The 24,902-nt window shown below is 38.8% G+C and overlaps 2 protein-coding genes across 2 annotated transcripts in view; both read right to left on the reverse strand.

The window, feature by feature from the left end:
- Positions 1-1,879: 1,879 nt before the first annotated feature.
- ttpa (tocopherol (alpha) transfer protein) lies at positions 1,880-9,533 on the reverse strand. The gene is made up of 5 exons (XM_067604855.1): positions 9,258-9,533; positions 5,952-6,105; positions 4,949-5,142; positions 4,180-4,290; positions 1,880-4,030 (listed from the first exon to the last, which is right to left on the reverse strand). Exons 1-5 carry the CDS (start codon positions 9,435-9,437, stop codon positions 3,785-3,787), a joined length of 885 nt encoding a protein of 294 aa, XP_067460956.1. The 5' UTR covers positions 9,438-9,533; the 3' UTR covers positions 1,880-3,784.
- Positions 9,534-13,369: 3,836 nt separating this feature from the next.
- LOC137193617 (xenotropic and polytropic retrovirus receptor 1 homolog) overlaps positions 13,370-24,902 on the reverse strand; it is a 41,679-nt gene continuing 30,146 nt past the window's right edge. The window contains exons 7-16 of the mRNA XM_067604856.1: positions 23,211-23,292; positions 22,589-22,678; positions 22,094-22,191; positions 21,709-21,888; positions 21,397-21,562; positions 21,095-21,289; positions 20,074-20,240; positions 19,806-19,945; positions 19,312-19,533; positions 13,370-18,474 (exon numbers count right to left, since the gene is read on the reverse strand). Coding sequence (XP_067460957.1) covers positions 18,420-18,474; positions 19,312-19,533; positions 19,806-19,945; positions 20,074-20,240; positions 21,095-21,289; positions 21,397-21,562; positions 21,709-21,888; positions 22,094-22,191; positions 22,589-22,678; positions 23,211-23,292 — 1,395 coding nt within the window. The 3' untranslated portion in view covers positions 13,370-18,419. The remainder of the gene's footprint in view (positions 18,475-19,311; positions 19,534-19,805; positions 19,946-20,073; positions 20,241-21,094; positions 21,290-21,396; positions 21,563-21,708; positions 21,889-22,093; positions 22,192-22,588; positions 22,679-23,210; positions 23,293-24,902) is intronic.

Below are 24,902 nucleotides of genomic sequence, written 5' to 3' on the forward strand. Positions count from 1 at the left end.
AATTCAGTTTTACAGCATCGTTTTCAGTGAAAAAGCTCTGATAAACACACTGTACCAGCACAAAACAGCAGACAGATGAAGTTAGCAACTAGCTAACAACCACTTAATTCAATTTAAAATGAAAGGGGAAAACTAAGATGAAGCACAAGCGAGAGTAGCTACTAAATCTATCACACAAGGGAATATTATTACTATAAATTTGAAGAATAACCAAAATATTAAATAGGTTCTGTAATCTATTAGCTGTTATTGTTCCTGTTCCAGCAGGTAAGGATTAGTAGTTCTGTGTGCAAACTGAGAACAGATAAAGAAAAGGACAGAAAATTTAAGAAAATGTTTGTCATAGATGATTTTGTGATTGTTGTATTTGAGATGACTACTAGTAAGAGTATATTAAAGATATACATGTAGTAAGACATATACTGTATACCAGATTTGGCTTTCAAATTAGTTGTAATTTGAGAAATCATGCTTGTAGGCCGACCCCTAAAAATTAGATTTTGAATGATCACAGAGAAAATTCCCACTCATGTGAAAACAGCCTTCTAGTGTCAAACTCTGCACATCCATCATTCTGCACAGTGAAGCTCCAACATCCAACTGAAGGAACACGAAGAAAAACATATTTTTGAGTGGAGGGGGACTTTGAGCATTACATTTATATAGTGCACACTAACCCTTGTGAGTCTTAATGATTTGTAACCAGTGGTTAATGTATGCAAATCATTCACGTAAGTAAAAGTAGAAATACCACACTATAAAAATCCTCTTACTAGTAAAATGTCCTGCATTTAAAATGTTACTTAAGCAAATGTATAGATGTGTTAGCAACAAAATTATTATTATATATATGTTATATTAAAACTAAAAGTACTCAGGATGTCTCCAGATCATAAGTACTGATCTATTACAGTAATGTTAGAGTGGTACTTTGATGTTGAGGCTGGTTGAGGTGAAGCTAATTTGTACTACTTCATATACTGTTAAGTGGTTTAATCTAAAACAATGCTTTAAATATTAGATATACAATATTTTATGAACTGATTATATGTTTTGCATCTAAAATCTTTATCTGAAAAGTAACTAGTAACCATAGCTGTCAAACAAACATAGTGGAGAATATTTCCCTCTGAAATGTAGTGGAATGGAAGTATAAGGTGGCATCAAATGGAAATACTGAGGTAAAATACATACTATAGGTATGTTCCACCACTGTAACCATTTTATCTTTCTATTCTCTCTTGACACACCCACTCAACTTTTTGACTTCTAAACGTGTTTTCATGTTGATCGATAAATTGATTTTGTACAGTTCATCCATGTCTGTGAAAATGGATAAATAATAGACTCATTTGTTAGTCAGTTCGCTCCATGCACTAGGTGCTTAACTTGAAACACAGGAAAATGAATGACAGCCTGCACAATGACATGTTCCTACACACCATTTATTAACAATATTTTATTTCATTGATCCTACCTGTCTACTCTAGAAGATGTACAGGAATATTAGCTTCAAATATTAATAAAAATCTTTCCAGTTTAAAAATAGGCAAGTCAATATACACTTTAAACTGTTATTAAAAAGGCACAGGATCAAATGTATAAATAATTATTTATCTTATTATGAACCTATTCTCTTTGGAGACAACAGGTTTCACAGGAATTAATAAAAACAATTATGAACTCAGTGTGTATAGCAAATTCAAATTTTTTACAGAAATCTCAGAAACATGCATACATGGTCCAAACAAAGTTAAAGGTGCAAGGAATCACCATCTATAAACATACTATTACTGATGAAAATACAACTCTTCTATTAAAATAATCCTGTTGTTATACACACACCATTATTTCATAATTCATATAAAAGTTTTAAAGGTAAAAATGAAGGCCACAGTTCCAAAGGTGAAACACAAATACGTGGGAGACAGGATGGATTAGTTTGACTGGCTGATAAGATGAAAGTCTGGATGGAGTGATGAGTTGGAGGGAAGGCAGCGTTCATACTCATCTGCAGTGCTTGCTGTCTGGAATGTTGGGGAAACTGTTTGGGATCCAGGTTCTTTTGCAAAGCATCGAACTGTCATGGACCCTCTTAACTGGAGTTCACAGGTTTCCACCGTTTGAGGATTGAACTCGATCCTCAGATTGAAGGTTGGTGTTCCGACTAGCATACGCTGTACTAAAAAAGCACTGCAGCTGCTACATAAATCTTCTCCCATCACCGGGGTCCACTGGAGAATTAGCTGTTAGCTATTAACATCTAACTATAGAACAACTGTAGAGATCCCTGAAAAACACTTGTGGAGATGTAAAATTCACTCAGTAAAATCCAGCAATATTCATGTACAAGTGAAAGACCTAACATAAGGTAGGTTTGTTTCCAAGTAGAGACGACACAGTAAACTGTCCTGTTTTTAAATAAACTCTAAAATACTTAGTGGCTTGAGAAGAGTTGGCTCAGTTAACCTGAACTAACTGTTAACACTGAGCAGCTGGCTAGCAGATATTGGAAAAAAAAAAAAAAAAGAATCAATCAAAATCTTTAAAATGATTTTAACAATGTGGGAAATACTATGAGGAGATGGATATTCATCTGCATCAAGTACAGAACAGGAGTCAGGACGTGGTTAGCCTAGCTTAGCATTAAAACTGGAGGGAAACGAGTCTGGCTCTTTCCGAAGTAAAAAACGCCCACCAACACCTATAGAAATTTCCTTATTTACACAATGTATCTTGTTTGTTTAAGCTGTAGATTAACAGAAATGTAAAAATGCAACAATTTGTGTCCACATGCTGGAACTATTTCGTGACAAATAACAGTTTATCAGCGTTTGCTCAGCTTCCACTAAATTTCTAAATCAATGTTTTTTTGGGTGCACAGGTTAAACAAACATGATGCAATTAGTAAGCTTTAGGGGTATAATAGGTTTTCTGGCTTACAGAGCCATGCACCTAGTGTTTCCTTACCATTTCATGCTTTATGCTAAGCTAGGCTAACTGCTGACTCCAGCTCCGCACTGAACGCTGAGAGATTTATATCAGTGTTCTCACCTCACTCTCAGTAAGAAAGCAAACAAGTGTATTTCCATCAGGAGATACAACTTGATTCTTTGGTTGGATTTCAATGAGTAATGTAACCAGGAGGACAGTTAAAAATGTAACTAATAGTCAAACATCATGTAAACTCAAAGTTAATCAGATAGTTCAGTGCTGAAGGTTTAAAAGCAGCACGGACAGTAACTATGTCTTTTCAGCTCTTTTGATGCTGCTAACAACTTGCACAGTTAGTACTCAAGAGTTAAGGACCTCAAAATGGCCGCCAGACAGTGTGTTAGGCATGGATGTATTATAAGAGCTGGATACCGGACCGAAAACGGTGCCCATTCAGTCCAATAGGAATTGCTTGGCTGGCGCAAATGTCACAAAAGTTTCTAGCTTCCGGGGTTGCTTCCACGTTGTGCGGCCCATGGTTCCTGCTTTGATGTAACAGATTTTTAAATCACTTTTCTTGGCTTGAGGAAGGTTTTACAAATATAAAACCTCCTGTAATCAAAAATTCATAATAGAAAAAGTCAAAATTGACCTTGTTTGCAGTTCAAGGTGTCTTGTCAACAGTTTTACAGGCAGTCTGGGGGGAAAATGCTTTTTGGGCTGCAGGGAGATTTTTCACTGCAATACTGGAGTGACCACTGGGAAAAACTAGCTGCAAGGCTGAGCGGCGGCGCCATATCCGGGTCTTATAATACATCTGTGGTGTTGTTTTGATCCAAAATCCCAAACATCATCCCTCTGAGAGCTGTTCAGTCTCCTTTTCTTCTGAGATCAAGTCCTCAGAGGCTGTAGCGATGTCACCCGTTGGATGGGTGGCAATCTGCTGAAGGAGATTCTCTGATTGTAGAAGGTGATTGGTCCAGTCTTGACAAGCCTCCTCTATTCCAGGCCCCTCTCCTCCATACTCTGGAGGCAGGACAGGCGGTGAGAAGAAGTCAGATAAACTATCTTGAAAATCAGCACCGTGCATGTGGATCTGCAGTGGGAAGAGAGGGAACTTGATTTTAAAAGTCTGTTTACAGGCATTTCCACTCTGTATTTGCATGTAAAAGAGAGTATGCAGACAGATGCAACACAGATGGATATTTGTGCAGTGTAGTGTGATCACTGATCAACAGTGCTGACCCTCTGTTTAATCTTCTCTGGCAGGAAGGGACGAATCATGGCAAAGACCGGCCGGAAGAACATTGGCTCGTTGACCAGATGAATTCCTCTAACTTTCAGTGGAAAAGAGTCCTGATGAACAAGCACACACAAACACACACAGGTGTAAAAACACATTCAGCAAGCTGACTACAATGTCAGCCAATCATCTCTATGAAACAACATTGAACAGTAAATAATGCCATACCAAACCCTGCACAACATCAGATCCCCTCCAAACACGTTTTAAAAGAGATAAAAAGAGTCTGCTTTGAATAATAATTAGCATCTGGTATGGTTTTGGCTATAAACTATTTATGATGATTTATGATGTTGGATGACTTGTGTGAATCATATGCTATGGCCTTCACAGTCTCCAGATCTTAACCCACCTGAACACCTATGGAGTGACGAGTTGACAGCGCTCCCCACTGCCATTGTCAAGTGTTGCATTAGCTATGTTCCTTACATGTGACTGGAGAGATACAATACAAACACCCAAACTTCCTGCTTGTGTTGTAACATGCTGTCATAATGTACTCAGTTGAGTACGGTCACTAAACAGTTACAGTTACTGTACTCAGTTATAGAGCCTTTATAGAGCCCAATGACATATGTTACTGTGGATGAAGACCCATATGAAGCAGGGCACCATAGCACATAAAGAGTGAAATGTCCAGCTTTATAGCACATAGTACAAGCTGTATTTACAGTAAATCCAACATGATCAGAAGCATTCTCTTTGGCCTACCGAGAGGACGGAGGATATCTTTCTGGCAAGGGAGCGATTAATCTGCAAGGCGTGACCTAAACTCCACCCCTGCAGGTCAAATATGGCTTTTAGACCCCGCCTCTGCGTCTCTGTATCCATGGAGATGATCTCTGATGTCATCAGGCTGACTCTGAACACCTGGAAGGCTGACCAGTCTTTTGGGTTCCACTGGCCTGGAGACAGACAGACAAATGTTACTCGACGTCCAAGGACTACAATCAGTCTTTAAACCTGCATCAAGTGATATGTTTATGTTGTTTTTTATTACTACTACAATCTAAAATGCTGAAATGCACAATTTTACTAAATACTTGACTTTATGGGTCAGTAAATTCATAATAATGTCCTTATAGTTTCATTGAAAGTTTCCTGGAAAGAACCATATAATTTGGCACTAAAATAGCTCAAATACAGACTGTGTTCCATTGGTACATTTCCAAACAATTATATCTAATTAAATGTTAAATGACCGTAACCTCGAGCGTGTTTTATAATTCAACATATATTAAGAATAAAGCTTCCAATGATAAATGAATAATGAATATATTTTTACTTGGGTTTCAATGGAGCAGTTCTTTCATGGAAATTCCTCTGAGAATCAACAGCTGCTTCTAAACTCAACACAGCTGACTACAACATCTGTGATATAGCTCTTTCCAGAAGAAGCTCAACAAATTATAAGGAATTATTCAGAAATAAGCTGTTTTGCATGGTTTGAGCTTCAGTAAGTGTGAATTTAATGCTCATAATTTATTATCATTATGAAACGAAGTGATTGTGCCTGGTCTTTGTCTTATGGTAGATTATCCATTATCCATGACCCTGTGATGTTCACATCTGGAATGATAAAGCTTAAAAGCAATACAAAGACACATCTTTTATATGCAGAATTACAGTACATCACTGTTTTTGAGTAGAAAAAAAAACATAATTATCTAAAGATTCAATGACCGTCCACACACATACACATACGTATACTGACCGATCCTGTAGACGAGCACCCTGCTGCCCGTGTGGTCCCGCTGTGGGAGGACGGCATGGTAGGAGGTGTTGAGGAGTCCGAGCACTGAGGAGGGAGACAGACAGGTGCTGATCTCAGGACTCTCCCTCCGCCACTGCTGGTAGTTCAATAAGAGCTGTAATGTACATATTTATTAGTTTACATATTCTGTTTGTTTCTGTAGAATATACTGGGTTTCATTACTTTTATATATTATATAGACTGTATGTTCTCTTTTGTGTTCAGTTTGGTCTGTTCAGTTTAAGTTTGCATAGCCTGGGTTCAGTTCTGTTTAGTTGACCTCTTTAATGGGCCCATTTGTTACACACCTTTTGTAAATTCTTCTTCTATGGGGTAATACATCCCCCTTTTTACCTGTGACTCCTCGTGCCTGCCAGCTCGGTCCCTTACAGTGTATTAAAGATAATATTTGCGATACACTTTCAGGAGTTGACATGGATCAAATGGTTTTATGACCTTTCATCTACTCGCTTATCTGCACCAAACCCTCAGAGGAAATATTCACGCTGCAGTGGAGATCAAACAAGAAATAAAAATACAAGCCAGGATGTGAGGTAATGATAAAAACCGGATTCAAATGACTGTGTGTGTGTGGTAAAAGTCAGTCAGTGTATCAGTGGTTCAGGTCTCCAGAGCAGACTGATGATGAGCTTAGTCCCACTTGGCTGAGTTCCAGCTGCCTTCACATATAAATAAGCAAGTCAGCCTTCCTGCTCTGAGCTCTGAGGTCCCTCATGACACATGCAGTCAGTCATTTCATACTCTTATAAGAGCTGTGTGCAGCCTACAGCAACAGATTCAACTGCTCAAACTGAAAACAATCTTCAATAATACTATAGGAATAAATACAGTACAAGACACTGTACTTCCATGCAGAAGTATAAACAACCAACTGGTTTATTAAGTTTTGAAAGAGGATTTTATTTTTTAGTTTAAACTCTAAATCAACTACGGGGCAAAGACTGGACCGTCAGTCTGAGCTGTGAGCTTCTACATGACTGAACATAGACATTTGTTTTGGTACATATCTGCCAGTTGGAGTGAAAGTGGATGAGAGTGTAAGGAGACAGTATTCAGTATGTGACTACATTTTAAGTTAGTATCATTGGTAACGTTGTTATCTGTTTGTAAAGAAGCCAACACTAATCAGAAAAATCACAGCAGGAGACGAGTATTTTCATCGGCGATTAATATAGTGATTATTTTCTTGATCAGTAGGTTGCTTGTTTGGTCTACAAGATGTAAGAAAATAGTGTAAAATGCAAATCACAATTTCACCAAAGATCTTCACTATACTAAAATATAAAACAAAGAAAAGTAGAAAATCTTCACATGTGGGAGGCTGGAACCTCTGATTTGTTGGGCATTTTACATGAAAAATGATTTAAATTCTTCATTTATTAACAGAATTGTTACAGAATCATTTTCTTCTTCTCTAGTTTTTAGATCTAGGTGTTTCTCCTTATGCAACACTTACCTACAGTTACTTAAAGGGAAGAGAAAGAGGAAAGGCCAAAATCTGTGCAGCAGAGACATCTTGATTTTTAGTCCTTCGGGATTCCTACACTTTCCAAAAACAACTCGATAGCATATTATATTACAGCCTATTGTGAACAATCTGTAGTGTCCAAGTGAATGTTTCTTGGCCTACTGAGTATTATTCCCTGTGACGAGCAACCCCACAGTCAAGTGGACACTGTCAGAACTGCAGGTCATGTGATGCTCTGGGGCCCATATAGACTCCCCACACACATTCATTACCATAGTAACAGCTGTAAAACAACAAACACAGATAATAAGTTTTGAAAGAGTTGTGTCAGTATGTCAGTATGCCATCTTCATGCCATTAATTACTAGCTGCATGCTAGTCAGCTAGCTAAGCTGGAAAAACACTCAGAACACTGAAGCTTGAAGAACTTTTCAGTACACGCTCCCATTAAGAAAACTCTGTGTGTGAGTGTGTGTGCCATCTTGGAACACATTATCCAATTTTCTTAATACATCCACAGTGACTTATAAACAGACTTTGAAATTTACAATAAGTGCCCCTTTAAAGCCACTTTGAGTGCAATTTGTTAGTTTCTCACTTTGGTGTCCTCTACTGGTAGCATTAAAAAACACATTGTGGCACACAGCAAATGCATTATACACCCAGCTGGACTTAACAGACTAGTTCTTTTTTTGGTAGTTAGTAGCTACTTGGTAAATTTAAAAAATACAGATAAGCCCTTTCAAACACTGAGTTAGAGGGAACACACTGTCAATGTGTACAAACGTGAAATATTCTGTAGAAACATGTCAAACTGTGTGCTATTCTTAACACATTTGGCCTTGGGATCAGTTTGTAACACGCCTGGACAGCTTATCTATTAAACATTCACACACATTCAACCTTTAAACGACAGGTTAAAACAACAGTCAGGAGCCCAAATGAACATTGAAACATGTTTTTCTTGCTGTAATCATTCCTCCTGTTCATACTGACCATTAGAAGATCCCTTCATGATGCACTTACAATGGAAGTGATGGAGGACAAAATCCACAGTCCTCCTTCTGTATAAAAATGTATTTAAAAGTTTATCTGAAGCTAATATGAAGCTTCAATGTCCAAATGAGTCAAATCAAGTAGATATCTTTCAACGTTACAGTCTTTTTAGTGCCAAAGTCCCTCTTTTTGTTACTATACTTCCACCTCAGCTCAACAGGGAAACACTGTCTGAGGAAACACAAAGAGGGAATTTGATGCTAAAAAGACTGTAAATGTGTCAGATATCTACTTGATATGACTAACTCAGACTGATGAAGCCTCATATAAGCTTCACAACAACTTTTAAAGGACTGTGTGGACATACTGTGGATTTTGGCCTCCATCACCTACAATGAAAGCACATTTGAAGGGGATCTTTTAATAGCCAGTATGAACAGGAGGAATGATTACAATGAGGAAAACCTCTTTCATTGTTCATATGGACACCTGACTGTTGAGTTAAGACAATTGAAACATTGTGAACCTGTCCTTTAATGCTCTAACGGCTCTGCGCCGGGATCTTTGCAATCAGCGACAGTGCGCAGAAATCCTCCAGGAAGCTAAAATGTTAAAAAGAAAAGGATTTCTGGTAATATTAGTCTCTTCTGCCAATAAAAACTTTCCAGAAACTACTACAAAGTCTGTGTTACGCTGTTGAAAACTTGAAACTAACTCTGAGCTTCTGGGCTGTTTAGTGTGTTGGAGGGTTTGTTTTTTTCGCTAGAAGGATAGTGGTCTACCTTCAGAGCGAGCTCCACGTCGAAGTCTCTGGCCCGCAGAAACTTGATGAGAAAGCCGTCGGAGAAAGTGCGGACAGCGGACAGCTCGCTGGCCTGCAGGGCTCTCCGCCTCAGGTTGCTCACATGCGGCCCGAGCTCCTCCGCGTCGTCCGGTAGTTCATTGAGCTGAGGCCCGTTCATGTCGCACGAAGGTCCGGTTACATTTCACTGTCAGCGGGCTGCTGGAGAGGAGGGAGATACAGGCTGAATAGTGGGAGGTTATACGTGTGTGTATGTGTGTGTGTGTGTATGTGTGTGTGTGTGAGAGAGAGAGAGAGAGAGAAAGAGAGGGAGAGGGAGAGAGAAAGAGACTGACAACTGACAGACGTTCTTAGTACAATTTTGAGGTAAAGTAATACCTCAAAATTGTACTTAAGTACAGTACTTGAGTGAATGTGCTTAGTTACTTTAAACTACTGAGCATTCCTTTAACAGTAGTGAGTACCAGTGTTCTCCAGCAGACCTACAGGGATTTGAACCTTCAGCTACTCTCTCACTCCTCTCTAACTTCACTGCTGGCTTTTAAAGAAAAGTGAAAACGTGTTAAAAATGAACAGTCTAACATTTTAGATATGAGCCATAATTCTGTTTGAGACAGCTCCATGTGATGGTATTCCAGGCACAAGCAGGAGAAGATCCCCAGTATATGGAAGCATAAAATGGCCAAAAAGATCACTAAATTATTCATGTTGAAATTTAAATACCACTGAATTAACAGCACTGAGATATTTATTTTACTATATATTGTGTTTGTGGTCTGAGTTTCCAGCTGCTTATAAGATTCAAATCTTTATGGCCATTATTTGCTTCCATACCAGGAGCCCATCTGAAAGTACCTTTTCTAACAACATTTATACATCTTATTGATAATATTAGTCTATACTGTATGTAAGAAATAGAACTGTGACCCAGAATCAATATGAATTGCAGTTGTGGCAAAATGTTTTAAACCATTGTTGTATGTTCATTATTTTGTAGTATTTATTTCATAAAAACATATTTACCAACAGTAATATTGTATCAGTCATTTCTGGAGGATAAACTTTGTTCAGAAGCCAGATAATGCTCCAACCACCAAATCCACCACCTCCCCCTGCTGGTATCAGCAGCTACTGCAGACACAAGGCCTCTGCTACAGTAGTACATTATCATCTCTGTTCACATGTAATATTCATGAACCTGCCTTACAGCCTGTCTTTATTGGTCAAAATATATATTTGAATTTATAGATATGTGATGTAATAGCTATAAGATATGATTCCACTGTCAAAAATATATTTAAAATGAATGTCATGACTATGTAGCCTATAAATGCATGTATATTAAACACTGACTCACATTTTTCTTGACACTGTGTCCAACAGGTTTGTGTGTTGTAGCAATATGGGGATTTATAAAATGGGTGTTGTTTTGTTCATTCCTGTGTGCAAATAAGATCTAGAGGGTGAAGTGTTTTTTCATTCAGACAACTCTGATCTGTCCACATTTTGAACATTTGGTTGATTTAAAGTGCATAAAGGTATTTTAATGTTTATCGTCAATATAAACTCTAATAAGCCCACCTCAGGATGACAAGTGTAATGCAAGCTAATGTTTTTAAAACAGCAAACAAACAGTGTACTGTCATTTACATCATGCCGTTTAACTGCTTCTTCATTTCATTGTAGATTCACTGGCAGCAATTTTTAGGTTTACGTCTACCACCTTTTGCACTAGTAAACATAAAAATCTTGCAAATCTTTTAGGGCTGTTGTTATGATGGAAAGTTAAAGGGTCAGTTCACCCACATTTGAAAAAACAAGACTATTCTCACATCAACATGCTATCATGCTTGCAATGACAGTGATAATGTAATGATATTTAAGCAGGTATACTGTTCACCATCTTAGTTTAGCATGCTAACATTTGCTAATTGGCACAAAAAACAAAGTATTTTGCAGGTATTTAGTCATAAACAAAAGTATTGAACAAATGGATATTCTGACCTGATGTTGGTAGATGAACAGTCGGGAGATCTGTGTTATTATAATTCATCCTGAGGTGAATTAAATAGCACATTTAATAGCAATCCATCCAAGCCTTTTTAAGATACTTTACTCAAAATAACAAGGGATCACTAAAGTCAATTGGGTTCATCATCTGTGTACCATTAATGTCTGTATTTTTTTTACCTATCCATCCTGTGGATGTAGACATTCCATAGTTAAGTGAAAATGTTGACCCGCTGGTGGCACTAGAGGGAAAGTTGGAGGATGACTTAAGTCAGTAGGATTCATCATCTGATGACCCTGAATGTCTGTACTAAATTTCATGGCAATCCATCCAAAAGTTGTTATATATTTCAAAGCCATGCTACCTCTGAGATTTCTGCCTCTACAGCAATACAATGGAGATAAATGGAACTTCACTTCTGACGTTGTCATGAAACAAAGGCTTTCTACAGTATTTACTGCTTTATCAGCAGACCAAATCCAACTTCAAAGTGTTGACATACAATAAAACCATACATGAATGTTACGTAGTCATCCCCTTATTGTCTGAGGCCCGTTCATGTCGCACGTAGGTCTGGTTACAAAATGTAGTCATCACCTTATTGTCTGAGAGGCTTTGAGGCTATCTTGAAAAGGTATTCAGGTAGAGCACTGAATATTTGTCATTATTTGCACAAGAATGGTCAACTTTAATCCTAATAGCTTTAATCTATGTATCTTATACTTTAGAAGAGGATCCTGACATGTTTTCACCTGAATGTTGAAGGCCCAGTGGGTAGTAAACAGACACATAATCACTGTAACATCAAGAGAAGAAATAAGACTCCCAGTCACAAACATCTTTCGAGCTTTAGCTGTTTTTACTGAAAAACTGTAACAGGGGTTGGTGAACCAGGCACCTCTGTAGCATGACGCTGCTACTGTACATACAACACCCACAGCACAGTCACTGATTATACAATGCTTCTAATCAATATATTAATCAATATATATAATGTATTGTATAATCGACAGCTCTGGGTCACACCACATTGGGATCAGAACATGGATCAAAATGCTCCCTCTCTGTTTTTAATCATTAAAACATATTGGTTCTGGTATATGGATGCCTGAGAATTTTGATCCAGGTCCAGGTTTTGTTTGTTTCTGACAACCTACTCAACATTACACACACAGAAACCTTTGGGCCAGTGGGCATGAAATGTTTCAGATCATCAAGTATTCAGTAGTCAATAAGACCAAACTTCTTTCAGAAAAGCAACAATTTTATGGTGTGAAATGGGATCAACAGCACGGCTGCGTCTAAAATACGTCAGTGCTGCAGGCCCAGAGGTTCAGTCAGTACTGGCGGATGATGACAACAGCAACTTGTGGTCAACAGGTGTTCCAAACAGATCAGAGGACACACAGTGTCAGGGCAGGCATCACCAAACACCAAATCATTTTAAAAAAAAAAAGCCTTTAAGAGGTTTTGCAACAACACAGCAACTGGGACATCCTGGACCTGCAGAGTGGACAGTGTTGCCATGGGAAACTGAGCTGATGGCTGAAGGACACAGTTCATGTGAGCTCAGCTTAGGCTTCAGCCACAACCCTGTTTAACTATTTATACTTAAAGATCTGAGGACAGGAAACCCTGGAGCTGCCAGTTGTGTTGCTTCCTCGGCAGAGGAGTAGAAGATACTCAGATTCTTCAGAGCTGTTTAACATTAGGACTTCATATTCAATCATACCCCTCAATTCTGAACAAAATCTGAGAATTGCTTCACAGCCGAGCTAAACATCCTCTATACTGGTGTCTAATGTTTTCCAATACAGTACTATCAAGTCAACAGACATTTGAAAAACCAGCTTATCAAGTCTTTCTGGTTTCTGGTGCATCTATTAACTCAAGAGACATTGTGTAACTACTGTGAAGCAACTGATGAGATCTTGGTCAGAATTGATTGGCAGACTGTGATAGACATTTGGAGGGACCTTCAGGTTAGTCAAGCAGACTCCACCACTCTTGAGCAGGGCTGGGTATTGTGGGACATTTTTGTTATACAAGTGCGGATATGATACCCATGTTTTAAGTGTAGCAAAAGTTCCTTTTAGGAATGAAACAGAACAGAACTCCTTTTTTCATTTAACATAAAATGTTAAATATCTTCTGAACACAAACAGCCACAGTCCAAAACTGGCAAAAAATGTTGATTTAAATTTTTTTTTAAGACCAGACATTCAAAGTCAGCTTTTGGTACTCTCTGATACGGACACATTTTGATACCCAGCCCTTCCCCCTACTGGTGGATATAATTGGACAGCTGGAGGAAAAAAAGAGGTTTTGGGGGGGTCACTGTCTGTCACACACTCAACCATCTTCACATTAAAGCAGTGTTGTGTTCATGTGTAATGGGATTGTGAGGCATCACCTGGAATACAGAAAAATGTAGAAACTGAAAATATACAAGTCACAATCTCTAACCCTAAAACATCATCTATCAGAGCCTAGTCAGCCTGCCTGCAGCTGAAATGTCAAAAGTTCAGTATCATAAAAAAGTTGAATATGAAACATCGTTAGGCTTGGTTGTGGTATTGAAGGAATGAATTGACTTTATGGGGATATGACACTGAGGCTGACGCTGTTTGGCATTGTACTGATAAAAAAAAGTCAAAGACAAACTGAAAATTGACCTGACTTCCTCAGTAATTATGATTGTTGCTGCGAACCTATCAATTTGTCCATTTCCTGCATTTGGGTACACATTTACAGCTTTCCTTTGCAGAGTTTCAGTAGATCTCTGGGTGTATTACTGTGAGCAAAACATACATTGGTGCAGTGAGGTTTCATGCGGTAAATTCGTAAAATGATGGCTGTCAGGAAAACACAAAAAAGGTGCAAGAGGAAGCTTACATGCTGCCTGTAAATTAGCAGGCCAAGGTGCAAATATGCTCACAATATCCTGAGTACAAATGGGGCTTGTATCTTCTCACATCCATCCAACTGTCATTATGGAATACGCTGTTCAATACACAGGACTACATGGTGCCCTGAGACGTCAACCCACTACAACTTACATAACACAGGAAAATAGAAAAAGCAAAAGCAAATGTGGAAAACATGTTCCCCAATATGATGAGAATAGTTGTATTTGGTTGTGTTGACATGAGGTGTCAAATTGGTGAAGATGTTTTCTTTATTTGCTTGTGTTTTGTCTTTTTGCATCTGTTCTCTTAAGTCAAAGTATGTTGAGCAATCAGGGACACCATAGGAATGGCTTCAAAATACACAAATTTCTTCAAAAAGAACACTCGTCACAACATGAAAACCTGAGGAATTACAAAAGAAAAGTCAGATTCTTGAACAAATGCACTGCACTTAGAGGAAGGAAACTTAACTATTCTCTTTGGATGGAATGATTGTGTTTGCTGCATGGAAATTTTAGAAAATAAAAACTGAACCCAACATATCTCATTTCAGAGACTGTAGGAATGATTCAAAGATATACTGTATACATGAATAAGTAAGAAAGGTTAAGATGGCAATTGTGTTGCTCTCCTTTTCTCAATCTGTGTGTACGTGAATTCTGACTGACAAGTGAATGTCACCAAAGAACTGCCATGTTTAAATCTGTGGACAACACCTGCAACCTGCACAGATGATCTGGGTAGGACTGCACTATCGTCTAACCATGTGTTATTTATTTGCACACTGGTGGACATTGTAAATAAAGCTAGTATCCACCATGATTGTATCCTGGGGTTTGTGAAAAACTGCTCACCCGCACATTGTCAGTTTGTGGACAAACAACAACAACTCACAGCTCACACTGGACATCACAATCAAAAATATTACTAAGAAAAAAAAAACTATCACTTTTATTAGTTTTGGTCACAAGGTTTAAAGGTTTGCCCTCCACAAAACTGTGTCACAGGCTGTATGAGCTTTCAGATCTATCATACAGGTAGACCATACATATTACACTGTATATTGCTGACTGGAATGATATATTCAATATTACTGATGGCCTGCAATGTTCTTTGTTATCTTGAATGTAACATATTTGTCTGTATCTGCTAATAACAAACAGCAAAATCCCAATACATGTAAGAATAAGAAAAACAGATGATTTTGGAATGATAGCATGGCCTGTAGATGGTAGCAGGGATCATGGGTAAGCTTTGATCCACTGGGCAGTGTTGAAGTTTAGAGAATAGGATAACTTTTTGATTTCAACTGATTTCAGAAAAGGAAAACTCAGCTGAAATTAAGAATCACATCTTCATCGTGAGCTTTCAACTCACGCATTTCAGGAAGATCCAAATCAAAACGTGACACAACTCTAAAGTTGTTAAACTGGAAATATTGAGAAAGATTTGTTCTTTCAACTTCCCTGTGTAACTTACTACACTGACAACAATCAACAATAGCTAGAGTGTTGACGGTCTGTTAGACAGTGCAGACCAAAAATAAAACAGACTCCAAACATTTCTGTGAACCAAAACAGTGTTTAGGAAACCCTGATGTCATACATCTCATATCTCAGTCCTCAAATGAATGTTCTACATTTTGGCAAGCTTCAAAAAAGCTTGTTATAAGGATGATCCTATTCACAACACTGTATTTATTGTACACCATTTGGTTTGAGTGTCTGAACTCTAGGTGTGAATGCTCTATATAGTACATCAAAAATCAAGTTTGGCATTAAAGTGCAGATAATTCTCAAGTGTCTCTTATTGCTCACTGATGAGCTTCCTGAATGACTTTGGGACAACTAATAAAAAATTCATTGAGATTATTGCAGAATAGGTTACATTAAATGGCTAATATAAATTATACCATAAAAGCAAAGACTAGAAAGAATTAAAACAGAACCAGCTACGACCAGAATAAAAACAGAACAGTGAAAAAGAGCCAGCTACTCTGATTGTCATTCTGAGAGTTAAGACCTCAACATCAGGTGATGTTAGACCAACACACTGCGTAAGAGTGTCCCACTTTGGGATGTGAACAAAAGCAATTAAATTATCATCTTTAGCGCTCTGAAACATTAAGAAAATCATTTTCTCCAGTGTAATCAAAACTACCTGTCTTTACCAAAAAATATGGATGATGTGATTCTAATGATTCAATGACGCAGACTGATGGTGGCGACTGTAGTGTTGACATGATGACAGAGTTCTGAAATGAGTTTGCCAATATGCAGATGATGTGATGGTGTGTAACCTGTAACTCATTGAGACAAAACTGGAACAAACCATCGCTAAGCCTCCTATGCTCTCTGACTAACATCCAGCCTCAAGAAATGTGTTGATTAGTACAATTACATGCTGAATATACAAATACATCAAAATGACTTTGTCTCAAGGCTAACGTGTTTTTTCTTTAGACCAACTCTTAAAACAGGTGTGAAATCTGAACATGTATCTCATGAGTGTAAGATTCACTCTCACGTGGATCCAGAAACACCAATCCAGCTGAAGAGTGTGAGACAGACAGGTGAATGCCCCCCAGTTTCACGCACAAGAATTACTGTTACAGAAACCAACAATTTTCAATCCAACAGTCTTCAGTTTTTCAATCAAGATTTCAGGGGACAAAATAAAAAACCCTTGGGACTCATCTTCACTCTTAGTTTCCAAAAACTGATCAGCCTAAATGGGCTGACCAATGTATTTAGGGCGTCTTTCCCACTCATACATACATAAATAAGTTGGCATACATTCAGCAAAACTATTTCCTGATGGAGGGTATTTTTTCCACATGGGTTGACCGGGAGGGTTATTAAGATGATCTTTATCTTTTTCTGGAAACAAAAGTAAAATTCCTTCTCAGCTCTGTGGCTGAACAGTCATTCCAGCTGCTGTTCATTACAGTCTGAACTCAGCACTTCACTTTTTATTTTTTATGGAGTATTTCATATGTTCTGAATAATTATTTTTCACACCACCTCCTATTTTGGTCCATTTCATATTTACAACCACGTTTACAAATAATGGCTAGTCTATGTGTGTGTGTTCTCATCCCAGGGTCTCAAAAAGGTTGAGTGGAGGCCACTCTGTTGCACGTCCATGAACAAGAAAACATGTTAAATGACTGTTTGTGTGTGTCTGTGTGTGTACGAACACACGATAGGCATTCTGTCCCGATTCACTCTTCCTACAAAGTGCGTGTTTCTCTGTGTGTGTGTGTGTGTATGTGTGTGTATGTGTGAGTTTCTAAAGCGTGTAAGGTGCAAGTAGGCAGCTCTGTGATGATTTGATGGGGCAAGCTGAAGAGCGAGGGAGTCAAGCCAGCAACTGATTGGTGTTACCAAATGTTCGTTGGCATAGTCTGTTGGCCAGTATAAATGCCAAGGCCCATGTAGTAGGTCAGAGAAAAGGTCACAAGGCCTAAAAGACCGCCATGGCGGAGAAGGACGAGGACACTTTTCAACCCTTTTTATTCTCTTATTGGAAAAAAGGGGCTTCAGGTTCATTCCAAGGTCCAAATTACAGGCTGACTTGAGATCTCTTGAGGTGCGAATGGTACATCATTTATTAAAGGCCTTTCTCTAAGCGAGTTTAAGTGGAGGCTAATAGCTAAAGGCGGTGAGAAAACCTTTTGGTCCTCAACAGTGGGAGTAGGGTTGAAGTTGTCGGTCTCTCCCTATGTGGGAGTTCTGTGGCACCGAGAGGGAGCAGGGGCACTTCCTGTCAGGGTGATCGGCTTACATTCCATTTCGCTGCGTTGTTCATGCTAGGCTGAGGCTTTGAGGAGAGCCCAAGCAATGGCTGAGGAGTGGGTGTAGTTAAAGAGTCCACCTCTGGGTGGCTGCAAATGACAGGAAGATTAGTTTTTCACCCACTGCTTAGGTAAGTTAAGTGATATGCCCACCCCTGGTTATTATTGAAGGTAGGGGCAGGTTATGTGTTGGATGGCCATCTTGCTGGGTTGTTTGTTCAAGAGGTGAAAGTTCCTGCCTTGAAATAGTTCTGAACCCATACAGAGGCTCATGCGTTGAGACAGGATTACGTAGGCATGAGAGTTTAAAACTCGTTCTTGGTTTTGAGAGTTCAACGCCCAACTCGCTGGGTAATTCCTCAGTTAGGAGGTGGAGTTTCCTCCTTTGAATAGATTCTGGACCCAGGCGAGGGGCGTGGCCTGATGTCAGGAGTCATCGTCAGTGTCGTCTATCAAAACCTTGGTGTCACGGGTCTTGGACCTGGAGGGGAAAAGGGAGAATGTGCTTACAGTGTGGACGCATAGTCTGTAGGGTTACATTACAGGTTAGATTGCTGATGCACAGTGCCAAACATCAGCCTCATCATGTGTTTGATTACTAAACTGATATTGCAAGAGTAAAGGCTTACAAAACCCTTCCCACATAAGAAAAGCTAATGTGCTTTGGGGCTGTTTTAGGCACAACTGCACACTGTTAAAAGTTAATTTCAAACTTTAGAAAACATCACTTGACCTGAAGCTGCCAATCACTACAAAGAGCAGACATTATACAGTATATTTAACTAGCAAGTAAGTAACCAGTGAGTAATTATTAAAGGGAACCCAAAAGCACAGGTTTGGTTTTAATGTTTGACAAACAATGAAAGTAGAACATCTTATATTCAACTGACTTTTACATGGTCTACATGGTGTACTACATAAATGAATTACTTGGTAGACTGATGTGTGTCTATATGGGTATCTGAACTACATTTTTTAAACTTCTTGAAGGAGACTCAATTTATTCATCTTAAATCCCATAATATCTGTTTACTATAAACACATGTTTACTGTCCGATACTAGGGATGCCCCCCTTCTTTCCTTCCCATTAATGTCAATCGAGCTTAACAATCAAAACTGTAAATTTAGTTTTGGCCACCCTACTGTTGCACTCCCTCTTCTGGAGAAAATCTAATCATTTATATCAAAGTAATTATTTTACACTGGCAGCAAACCAATACAAAGAATAACAACAATACAGTGTGATATGATAAAGGATCTTAGATTCTTCACTGCTCCATCACATGTTCACATGTTTGAACTGTTGTTAAGACTCACTGTGAGGCAAGTCGTGGTCTACGTAGACTCATGCTGTAGCTTCTCTTCCAGCTCTTCTTGCCCTGCCGGTTCCTGACTCCGTCCTCTTGGTCCATCATCTGCTCCAGCAGGGTCTGGTCGTCAGCGTTGAGTGGAGCCACGCTGATGTCTCTGACGGCCCTGAACTCACCACAGTTATTCAGATGTTCGTTCTCCAGTCGGAAGAAGTTCCACACAAAACGCCTGGGAAGGAGAAACACTCACTGTCAATGGCCAATTTTTGTGACACGCACATTTTTATGCTTCAGGTTCAACAGTAATCCATGTCCTCATGTCCGCCAATCACCATCACACTCTATCAGCAGCCACCAATGTTTTCTTCCAAGTCGGGAGATGTAGGTGATTATTGTGCTAAATCTTCACAAGAGCATGAGTAGAATAAAACGAATTGATAAAATAGAAAAAGGGAGAAAAAATTGTTTAAATGTGATATGTTTAAGAGTAATTATGTATACCTAAAGACCTCCAGTGGGGCCAGTACAGTTGCCAGTATGTCAGAGATGCCATTGAAAGAGGAGAGTGCACTGAGGCAGACGGTTAAAGTCCATGAAAAACGCAACAGCACATCCTCCACTATGGCACTGTAGTAATAGGCCTGGAAAAAACAGGAAGAACACAACAGCTGTCAACACATCATCACGACAGTTTGAATCCTCAGGTACTCATACTGAGGATCAAACTAGTATCAGCCAGTCTCCTCCAACACATGGAGGTTCCAAATACCTTATGTGGGTAGACTATCTCCTCTCGCAGGAAGGTATTCTCTCCTGCATTGCGGTCAAACAGGCCCCAGTCCATCTTCAGATCCCAGACCAGTGTGTAACACGAGCTGACCACTAAACAGCTGATATACAAGTAGAAGAAGATCTGGGCATCAGCGTGGGATTCATCTGAGGAGGGAAGAGAGAGAGGGGTGTGAGGTTAGACAGCTGGTACAAAATCAGATTCATATGTTCAAGAATGGAGACATCCATTACCTAATTCAGCATGTGTACTTCCTCAGCACAACAGAGTCATGCCCTACTCAGCAATGTGCTACTCTGGGAGGGGTTTCTTTTTAACAGACATACTGTTCCGGGAGCACTCTGGTAGCTGAATGGCACATGCCACATACCTGCAACGTCTCTAGTCTCTCTCTCCTGTTTCCTGTCTACATATCTATCAGCTTAAAACAAAGAAATAAATACTGTTCCTGCTCACTCATTATTTCCCAGAGCTTCTTTTAAACTCATCACTTCCTGAAGTTGTTTCCCATTAAAAGCTGAAATGAGGAACTATGTTTAAAGCCACTTTTATAGACTTCCTTTGTGTTTGTTCTCAAAAACTTAAATTTCTTGAGAACAATATGAATTTCAGGCAAAATAGAGATGTTATGAAGTCAACTGTAGACTGACTTAGAAATTCATCAGGGTCATACTATTAGTGTTAACAGACTGAATGAATGAATGAATATACCGAATATGTTTTGAAAAATTAGGTTGAAATATTATACAATTTACTGTTGGAAAGTGAGATTTAACATTCTTACCATTAAATGGGTAAAGATGAAATATTGTAGTTTGTAAAGTTTATTTTGAAAAGTTGTTGCCATGTTGTAAATCACGTTGTTATGAATACCCTGTATTTATGGTGATTTATAGGTCAGATAATAAACACTTCATATTTCAGCTTCTTGTGGCAAATTGCCCTTTCATTCCTTTCTTTGCAAATTCTGTACTGTATATTAAAATGAAGGTGTATCTACCTTTATGTGTGCTGTAGAGGGCAGCAAAGGTGACGACAAAGAAGGAAGTGGAGTATTTCCCAGCATTAACCAAATGAGGAAAGGCCCGTTTGGTGTCACGGTAACGGCGCAGACACTGGACGAACCGGAACCAAGCAGGAAGACACTTGATCACCGCACGGACGCCATAGGAGTAGGAGTTACACACGTCTTTACCTGAGCAGGATGACATTCAACAGTGTGTCATTGGATCACAGTGTTCACAGCTTTGAAGAAATACACAATTTCACCCACAGTGGCTGCCTTTATCTTACAAGTCTCACCTTCACTGCTGATGAGTCCATCGTGTTTTTTCCAGTCCAGTTCAAAACTGTAGAAACAGATCATGTACTCCAGATCCATCAGAACCACCACCAGAGAGTTCAACTGGTCTGCCAGCCAGAAGTCTGCAAAGCCTACGCGATGAAATGGAGCCGTCACCACTCGAAACTGTGGAGGAGAAGGAGCGAGAGACGGAGGCTGATGAGTAATAATCAAATATACTGTACAGTTGCACAAAAGGTGAACAGTTTGACACAAACTTAAAGGAAAAAACAACCAAGACGCCTGTGTCATTTGTTATTGAGTGAAGTTACCAGGAGTTTGAGCAGCCAGAAGCGTGACTTGTAGTAGCAGGTCTTGAAGGGGTTGATAAGGAAGAGGAGGAAGAAGCCGTACAGAGCCAGAGGGTTTGCCTGCATCGGTACCAGGATGCTGTCACTGAACAGACAGGACAGCAGGCTGACGCACCACAGCACGCCCAACAGACCTGCAATCTGCACACACAAAGACTTAATATGTCACAAAAGCTGAGGGGTAATACATGTGTACATATCCAGCCTGAACTTGTATTAAAAAAATGATAGAAATGTTCATGATATGCCCGGTAACAAAGTCATCTTATTTCCATATCTCACTGTAATCTGAGCAACAATTGTTGTGTCTGTTCGACAGCGTGTTTGTATGTGTGTGTGCTCATACCTCAAAAAGATGTTGGTGGGACAGATTATTTCTGGGGTTAAGTTCAAATATGAGTACATGGTTGACTCCTGCCTGCCTCCACCCATAGGTGTTGATGCCTGGAAGACAGAAAAACAGAACAAGCAGGCCGGTCAGAGGACAGACTGAGGGTTTTTCACATCCTTATTTCTAAGAGGACATCCTCCAGACTTGTATGGTTGAGGCCTTCTTCGTGTGTGTACGCACGAATATTAAAATGGAACTGGAACTGTAATTTAGATAAAGTTAACATGGCATTTCTGGATGTTTTTTCATAGATTATGGGGAATGACAATGAAACAAACATTGTCATTCCCCATAATCTATGAAAAAACATCCAGAAATGATTATGAGGAATGACAATGTTTGTTTCCCTGCACTGCAGAACTTCCTCTTCTAAAACTGAATGAGCGGAAAAAGAGGACTCCCAAAATAGCAACTGAGCATGCATGTGTGTGTGTGTGTGTTTATGCATACCTAACAGGAAGAGGAATTCTATTAACAGGAAGCCTCCTCTGTAGATTCTGACCATAGGCCAAACATCAGCACTACGGATCACCACAGCTCCTAGAGACAGAGAGACAGCGAGAGTGATAGAGAGACACACTGGTTAAAGGAGACAAAATGTACCAATGGTAACAACATAATTCATTTCCATAGGATCCATAGGAGAGAACCGCTAACATCTTAACTGGAAAATGGATCCAATTAAAAATCATTTGAAAATATTTGCTTATTATTGGAAACTTCATGTTCCATATTTGCTTCTTTGTATGCTTGTCTGTAGAGATCTTCCAGCGAATTGACAATTATATATCAGTTTATTTCCAAGACATAATAGGACCCATAAAATAAAGTGTTACCACTCATTCCCAAGTTTGAGCGATTTTTTTCTTCTTCTTGAAACTTGTATTTGTTTTGTAAAAGCCAAAGTACTTATTATATTATATTATGTAGGTATATTTTTGTCTAGACACACAGACAGTCAAAATCCAGGAAGTAAAAACTGAGTCACTAGATGATTAAAATCTTATATTGCTTTTAGATGTACTAATTTAAATTATATTGCAGTTCTAGTTTGAATATGTGTGTGTGTTACCTGTAATGACCACCGTGACCATTAAGACGAGGAACACTCCACAGTAAAGGCCGACTCTAAAGGTGGTCCAAGCAGGAGCCGGCTGCAAGAAAGAGTAGGAAAACATGACATGACAATCAGTGATGGTGACTGTTGTTATTTACTGCTTCTACCCAAAAACACCAGCAACATTCAGTCTGTAAAATCCTTCATTCTTCATTGTTCAGAAATCAAGCTTCACTTGAATGATTATGCTTTATTTCAGTTATTAATACTAATATAATTTCTATTTCAAAGTAGTTTTTTAATTGGGTGTATGGGTCTACAGTAATGGTCATCAAAGAGACTTAATATCTAAAAGACTATATTTGTATTTTATTGTAGTTCATTATATGCAATTTGAATTGGTTCATTGTCTTTTTACATTTTGATCTAATGCATTTCTTTTTGGCATGCAGGTCTGTGTATTTGTGGTATTTGAAATTTGCTTTTATAAATAGAAACAAAAACTGAAAAGGAAAGTGTTATTTGATATTCATTTTTAAAAGTACAATGACAAAAATACATAAAACATGCCCTTTTTGTTTCCATGGTCAAATATGGCAGATATGAAGTTAAAATTACAATTTAAAAAACTTTTTTTGTGAATTGAAAAATTAAACTACAATAACTCCAAAACTAAATAATAGGTACTTCTTCTTCTGCCATTTGTGGCATCAGGTGCACACAGTACTGATGTTATTACACTCGACATGCAGCGAAACATGGATCAGTACGTGGTTTTCAGAGATAATAAACAAGGAGGGTCGAAAACTCCCAGATGTGAGACGCCCACTTTCAGGCTCTATCTCACATTCTCATGCTGCCCAAACAAATCTCACGCCTAATAAGATGAAGCCACAAAGCTGCTGCTAGATGAATAATATAGCTATCAAGGATATCTAGGCTTCTACCACACACAGGTTGGTGGAAAACCACACACTCCTCTCTAGAAATGACAAAAGCTTTCATGTATGTTGCCTTTTTCACTTTCCTTTGTGTAAATAGATGTGACATCACACAGCAACAGAAGCCATACAGGCGTCTCGTAATTGAGAAGTACAATTTATGCACCGGGCACAGCTGTAGTAACTTGATTAATGATTTATAATCAATTATAGGATCGTTCAGGTAAATCACATCAGAATATCCAAGGCCATTACAATACAAGCTGTTAGTTACTATGACTCGTTTGGCGTTGTTGCTGATTGTTCTGACCTATGACAACTTCTGGTTTCAGACAAATGAAATAACGGCTGTTTTCCTGTTTTGTTTTCTTGCAGTTATTCTTATTTGATGTACAAACCAGAAAAGGGAAAATGATATTTCAATTTTATTGACTAAAACAACACTTCAGAGAGCAAAAAGTGCATGGACCATTGTTAAGCACTTTGTCTTGCTTCAGTGTTTGGAAATAAACCTGCTAGTCCAAACTTCCTATTGAAACGAAGGACTGGGATTGCAAAGTAGGGTCTGTGTGTGATATCATTTTATACACACAAGAAAAGCAAAATACAACAAAGAAAGAGGATTTGTAGATTACATGTAAAGATTCAAGACTTACACTGCATCTAAACATCGAGACAAACAGTCAGAACATTGAATCAAATATTCAAAGATCATGGTTGTCCCCTGTTTAATGGGCCATTAGGTTACTTTGAAGACTGAGGAGAG

Source organism: Thunnus thynnus, chromosome 12, assembly GCF_963924715.1.
Source record: "Thunnus thynnus chromosome 12, fThuThy2.1, whole genome shotgun sequence".
Lineage (NCBI taxonomy): Eukaryota > Metazoa > Chordata > Actinopteri > Scombriformes > Scombridae > Thunnus > Thunnus thynnus.

Bases quoted from the DNA above. Each gene is read 5' to 3' on its own strand.
- ttpa (XM_067604855.1), bottom strand. From the start codon at position 9,437: ATGAACGGGCCTCAGCTCAATGAACTACCGGACGACGCGGAGGAGCTC. The intron at 5,143-5,951 runs GTCAGTATACGT...GTCTGTCTCCAG, and splicing joins GGTGCTCGTCTACAGGATCG to GCCAGTGGAACCCAAAAGAC. The intron at 4,031-4,179 runs GTCAGCACTGTT...TTCCCACTGCAG, and splicing joins CAGAGAAGATTAAACAGAGG to ATCCACATGCACGGTGCTGA.